This window comes from Lynx canadensis, chromosome D1 (assembly GCF_007474595.2).
Source record: "Lynx canadensis isolate LIC74 chromosome D1, mLynCan4.pri.v2, whole genome shotgun sequence".
Classification (NCBI taxonomy): domain Eukaryota; kingdom Metazoa; phylum Chordata; class Mammalia; order Carnivora; family Felidae; genus Lynx; species Lynx canadensis.
The window spans coordinates 115652399-115658613 of NC_044312.2; the positions used below are offsets into that span (position 1 = coordinate 115652399).

At 58.4% G+C, this 6215-nt stretch overlaps 1 protein-coding gene across 1 annotated transcript in view; it reads left to right on the forward strand.

Moving 5' to 3' along the window:
- AP2A2 (adaptor related protein complex 2 subunit alpha 2) overlaps window positions 1-6215 on the forward strand; it is a 32870-nt gene extending 26655 nt beyond the window's left edge. Inside the window, exons 15-21 of the mRNA XM_030333870.1 lie at window positions 1028-1110; window positions 2766-2855; window positions 3664-3787; window positions 4828-4944; window positions 5024-5093; window positions 5221-5355; window positions 6047-6215. Coding sequence (XP_030189730.1) covers window positions 1028-1110; window positions 2766-2855; window positions 3664-3787; window positions 4828-4944; window positions 5024-5093; window positions 5221-5355; window positions 6047-6124 — 697 coding nt within the window. The 3' untranslated portion in view covers window positions 6125-6215. The remainder of the gene's footprint in view (window positions 1-1027; window positions 1111-2765; window positions 2856-3663; window positions 3788-4827; window positions 4945-5023; window positions 5094-5220; window positions 5356-6046) is intronic.

Genomic DNA, 6215 nt, shown 5'->3' on the forward strand with positions numbered 1-6215 from the left:
TATGTGCGCTACAGGGCCTTGGATCTGAGGGTGGGGCACTATGGGCTGCCCCCTCCTCGGGTCTGCAGGGGCAGGGATGTGAGGGGCTCTGCTGCCCGGTCACTTCTTTCTGTCCCCTTGGGCTCAGTTCTGGGCGAGCGTGTGCAGAAGGTTGTGCATACGGAATGGACTGCATCTGACCTCGTGAGGCTTCGTGTGGGGCTTGAGCTGGAGAGAGAGCCCGTGGTGTTGAGATGGGGAGTGCCGGATGAGGCGAAGGGCAGCCTTGGGGTCCCAGGGGAGCACGGCTCCGTGGAGCAGGTATGGAGGGAGGACCAGGCCCGACCGTCTCTGAAGGAGCTGCGCCTCCTGCTGCCTGTGCTGAGACCATGCTGGACGCCAGGGGTCGTGTGCACACGTGAGCAGCACCGAACGTCATCTGCAGGGTGCCCGCTGGCCCTTTGTGCGAAGCAGGAGGGGGGCAGGGAGTGCTGACTCTGAGCTTTGCCAGGCCGGCAGCACGGTGGGACTTGGAGATTTTGGGCCGTGGGGGCTGCTGCCATGGGGCGTCTGTCTCTTGGTCCCCTGGATGCCCCAGAGGGCTCCACGTGGCCCTGCGCCGCCCCACTGCCCGCTCTGGATCGTGAGTCCTTCGTGCGTGGGCTGCGGTGCTAGGAGTCACCCCCCGAGTTGTGGCCAGCACCCTGCGTCAGATGGGACAGCCTGGGGTCCGGCTGGCCTGGGAGTGTGTGCTGCGCCCTGGGGCACCTGAGGGAGTCGTGGAGAAGCCGGCTGTTGTGGACCAGCATGTTCACGGGCAGAACACCGACCTGCCCCCTCCTGTGCGGTCATGCCTCTGGTGCGCCGGTTCTGTCTCTGGAGGGCGCTTTCACTGGTGTTCCCTTGAGTATTTTCCTACTTTTCCTTTATCTCGTGTCCCATAGAGGTTTTTTCTGGCCTTTTTGTTTGTTAAACCCTTCTTCAAAAAAAATCTTTATATTTTCATTGGGTGCCTTGGAGTGACTCACATGCTGTCCCTTTTCTCTAGGTTTGTCTGTAAAAATAATGGTGTGTTGTTTGAAAACCAGTTGCTTCAAATTGGATTGAAGTCTGAATTTCGGCAGAATTTAGGTATGTGTTTAATTATTTAACAAAAAAAAACTCCTCACTCAGATGATATGGGCAGAAAATATTTGTAAATTGTACATCTGATAAGGGTTTAGTCTCCAGGATAGAATATATACAGAATTTGAATTTAACAGCAGAAGAACAACCCCATTAAAAAATGGGCAGAGGACTTGAACAGGCATTTCTCCAAAGAAGACAGACACCTGACCGACCAGCACCTGGAAAGATGACCACATCACTAATAATCAGGGAAGTGCCGATCAGAAGTAAGGTGCCGCCCCACGCCCATCAGGATGGCGGCTGTCGAAACAGCAGGGACCGCACATGTGCCGAGGATGCGGCGGACGGACCCTCGGCCCTGTCGGCGGGAACGTGAGCGGTGCAGCTGCCGCGGAGGACAGCGTGGTGGTTCCTCCAAACATTGGAACTGGAACGAGCGCGTGACCCCCAGTTCCTATTTCCCCAAAGAACCGAGAGCCGAACAGATAGAGGTGGTCTGTCCGCTCTCTGGACGGTCACTCAGCCTGACGAGGAGGGATGTTCTGACACCTGCCACCACGTGGGTGGACCCAGGGGACGTGATGCTCACGTGTGATCCACTCACACGAGGCCCCTGGGGTCTCCAGATTACCGAGACAGAGTGGATGGTGGGCGCCTGGCCTGGGGGTCAGTGTTTCAAAGGGACAGAGTTGCCTTTTGGGAAGATGGAAAGTTCTCGAGACCGAGGGTGGGGACGGCCACACAACAGTGTGAATGTGCTTAGTGCCCCTGAGCTGTGTGCTTAGAGTTGGTGAAGACAGTACTTTCTACGTTTGTGTATTTTATCACAGTTTTTTTAAAAAAGCTCGTAAGTCTGCCCCTCGGCGCCCCCCCCCCCAAAGAAAACTATGTCTGCTGACCGTTGGGGCGCTGCTGGGGGGCTCTTGTGGACTGACAACTGCCCGCCTCCCTCTTGGGCACCGTCTCTGAGCCTCGTGAGGACCCCGTTTTCTCCGTAAGAGCGAGTGCCAGTATGGGAAATGGGACAACTGGGACGCCTGCCCTCTAGGGGTGTTTAGGGCCATCGTGAGGATTACCAGAAACCTCCTGGGAGCTCTGTGCTGAAAGCAGGGGCTGAGGCGTCCTTCTCGCTCTGGTGAAGGTGCTGCGCTCCAGACCCTGACAGTCCCCACACCGAGTGGTGGCGATGTCAGCTGCGGGAGGGGTGGTGCTGGACAGTTTGTTCCCCTCCAGGGCATTTGAAGTCCATTTTCCACTCGAGTTCAGAGGGTATAAACATGTTTAGAAACATTTGTGTACGCGTTTCTGTTGCGATGTTAAGTAACTGATCACATCGGAGCATCCTCCTCGTCTGCAGCACACGGCTCATGAGCTGCTGTGGTGGGGGCAAGGGGGCATCGCTGTCGGGGACGCAGGTCTGGCCTGGCCTCCCCGGAGGTGGCGGCCAAGGCCTCCGTCCCAGGTCCCAGGCTGGGCAGGGTCCCAACAAAGGCACGCTCCCCCTTAGATGGAGAGCAGGAGTTACCCCAGTAGGGGAAGCCGCGACCCCATGTCCGCCTGCGGCGAGTCTCTGGAACTGATCTGACAGCAGTGACTCTGCTGTTTTTCACGGTCAACATTCAGGATGTGTGTGAAAGAAATTGTTTTCTCCCTTCTAGGTCGGATGTTTATATTCTATGGAAATAAGACCTCCACGCAGTTCTTAAATTTCACTCCAACACTGATCTGTTCAGACGACCTTCAGATGAATATCCTTGGTCTCGTGTGTCTCACACCCCAGCACATGGCCATTTGGGATTTAGAGGAGGGCTCTGAGGAAGTCGTTCTTTATCAGACGCGGGATGCTCCCCAGCTGCTGTAGCGCCTCCAAGTGGCCCTTGTGTGTATAGGGAGCTCGTGGTCACGCGTGGAAAACTGACAGTCGGGCGTCTGCTCCCGGGTCATTTGGTTCCTTGGAGTCACTTTTGTTTTTCCTTATTTAGCTCTCCTGTCACATTATTTTTAAGTCCCTCTGAGCTCTGGTTTCCTTCTCTGGGAGTCTCCCTGAGAGAGCAGCCGCTGAGAACAGGGTGACCGGGGCCTGTGACCGCCCGGGGCCCCTGCCGCGCCCCCCCGGGGCGAGCTGTGCTTCTTCCCAGCAGCCCTCTTCACGCCGGAGCCTCGTCCCTCACGAGTACCAGAAACGTGGTTAGAACTCTCCCCGCTAGGGCCAGCTTTGTAGCCAAGTATCTTTGCTCCAGGGATAGGCCGACCGAACAGAGCGAGGGTTGAGAATGCCCCAGCTTGACCGAGAAGGACGCTGCTTCCTGTGCAAGAGGCATGCGAAGCAGCCACCTACCTACCACAGGCCAGGTCTGTTTTTATTTTGGGATAAACTGGAAACAGATGCTGAAGGAACTAAAAACCCGTGTATGTAGGATTGACTGCACTAAGGGTTTCTTTCGAGATCGGGAGCGTGAACTCGGACTCTTACGGACCCCCTTTGAGAAGGTTTCAGAGCTTGCTCGGCTCAGGCACGTTTCCCCAATGTTGGCATGGCCTCCTTGACACCTGCACATCTGAGCTTGCAGACCAAGCCTGTGGACCCGACCGTGGACGGTGGCGCGCAGGTGCAGCAGGTCGTCAACATAGAGTGCGTGTCTGACTTCACGGAGGCGCCCGTCCTCAACATCCAGTTCCGGTGAGGACCTGTGGGCCTGTGGGCTGAGCCAGCAGCCAGCTCCTGCCTGGAGCTGGGGGGGGGGGGGGGGCTGGCATCACGCACACCATGCCTGGGCACAGCTTCGTCCCTGGGGGCCCTTGGTCCTCGCTGAGCCTCAGCGTCCTTCCTTCAGAGGGCATCCTGAGGGCCGAGTGGGCAACCCCGGTAGATGCCGGCACCCGCGTGCACGCGGAAACTCGAGGCCGCTGTGACCTACGGTTCTGAGGGGCCCACGCTGCGGCGTCGGGGCCAGCTGGGTCTGGGTGCCTCTTCGTGCTTGCTGCTCCGGACATCAGCTGCAGGGGGCCGCCCAGGGGTGCATCGCTGTCTAGTCCCTTCTCCAAGCACACACGCCATCGTGAGTCTTTTTTAAAAACCGCGTGTTGTGCTGCTGCTCGGTTCACTGCTATCCTTTTTCAGTGAGCGTGATGGCATGTGTGTGAAAACCCGGTTCCCTGCAGGTGTTTGTAAGGTTAAAGTTTTGGGGGTTTTCAAATCAGAAACACCGAGAACCGAAGACCGTGTGCTTTGTAGAATTTACGGAAACCGACACGCAAACGTTTGTTTCCTTCTGTAGACAACCGCTTTCTTTAGTCTCTTCTCGTGGAAGAAGGAAAAACCGTACACAACTTAAGCCAACTTGGAGTTGTAGGAAATGGGCTCTGGGGGAGAAGTGACGAGATGGTGGGAATTCGTGCCCAAGGTCCGTCCCTGTCCTGGTCTCATGAGCCCAGCGGGGCCTGGCCAGAGCACCAGCCCCCTCCCGCCCCCGGACGTGTGCACAGAAGCCGGTGATCGCCCGGCTCGTCGGTCTGCACACTGAGACAGCCCAGGCCTCTCTGTGGCTCAGTGCCCCCCTTCCAGAACACTCGACCCCCACGCTGTCGACAGCTCCCATCCACAGGCCCTCCCTGTGCCCCATCGATCAGCAAACTAGGAATTTGATTCTCTAGTTGAGTTTCAGATTTTTTCGGCTGTCCATTCACTTTGCTCACCACGTCTCTCTGTGTTGCCCATAGGTATGGGGGGACTTTTCAGAATGTGTCCGTGAAGCTGCCTATCACTCTCAACAAATTTTTCCAGCCCACAGAAATGGCTTCTCAGGATTTCTTTCAGCGTTGGAAGCAGCTGAGCAAGTGAGTGGGTGGGCGCAGGGGCAGGGCCCCCCAACTCTGACCTGGCTCAGTGTGGTGACCCTTGTTTCTACCTCACTAGTCCCCAACAGGAAGTGCAGAACATTTTCAAAGCAAAGCATCCGATGGACACAGAAATCACCAAAGCTAAGGTAAGGCCTGCTTGTGGGCGCTCCCAGGGTGGGGACACTGCCTCGGGCTCTTCAGGGAGGCCGGTCGGGCTGCTGTGCCTCTTGTGGTGCCCGGTCCGCTGCCCCCGCTCCTGTCTCTGTTGCGCAGATCATTGGGTTTGGTTCTGCGCTCCTTGAAGAAGTTGATCCGAATCCTGCAAATTTTGTGGGGGCCGGCATCATCCACACCAAAACCACCCAGATTGGATGCTTGCTGCGTTTGGAGCCAAATCTGCAAGCCCAGGTCAGGCTTCTCCGGGGAATCGCTAAGTCCGCGTAAACTGTGCCGTCCTTGTGGCAGAACGCGTGCACGGCGAGATCTGTAGGCCTCAAGTGTAGGAGTGAGTCGCAGTAGAGCTGCACGCCCGTGTGGCCGCCCCTGCTACGCTGACACGTGTGGCGTCTCTGTCGCCCCAGGGAGGGCCCTGACCTCCCTTAGCGACCGCCGCCGCGGGGCCTGCCGTCGGGCTGACCTGGCCCCGAGCTCCAGCAGCGGTGGCCGCGTGGCCCTCCTGTGCCGGATGTGCCCCGGTCGGCTGACCTGGTCCTCCTGACGGACACCCGGGCTGTGCCGGTGTGGGGCCGTTTTGAGGAGAGCTGCTCTGTGCCTCTGTGCACATACGTGTTTTCACTCCGCCTGGGGGCTGCCTAGGCGGGAGGGCAGGCTCGCAGGGTCTGTGCGCGGGTAACTTGGCGAGAAGCTGCCCCGTCGCTCTCCAGGGCGGCTGCCCGGTGTCGCACGCACCGCGGCCCACGGAGAGGCCGGCTGCTCCACGCGCACGCTGGCGCTTGTTGCCGTCGCGCTTGCTCTGTTGGCCTCAGTCCGCGAGACGGGGGTGCTCCGGGGAAGGGCTGGGCACACGAGCTCGGGTGGCCGTCTGCCGCCCCGAGCCCTCTGCCGAGCGCGCCCGCTGACCTGCCGTGTTCTGTTGCAGATGTACCGCCTCACGCTGCGCACAAGTAAAGAGACCGTCTCCCAGAGGTTGTGCGAATTGCTGTCAGAGCAGTTTTAATCGCCGAGGATGCGGCATCAGGCTCCTGTGTGTGTCGGTGTCTCTCCGTGTCTGCTGTGTGTCCTCCTTGCCGTGCCGCAAATAAACAGCC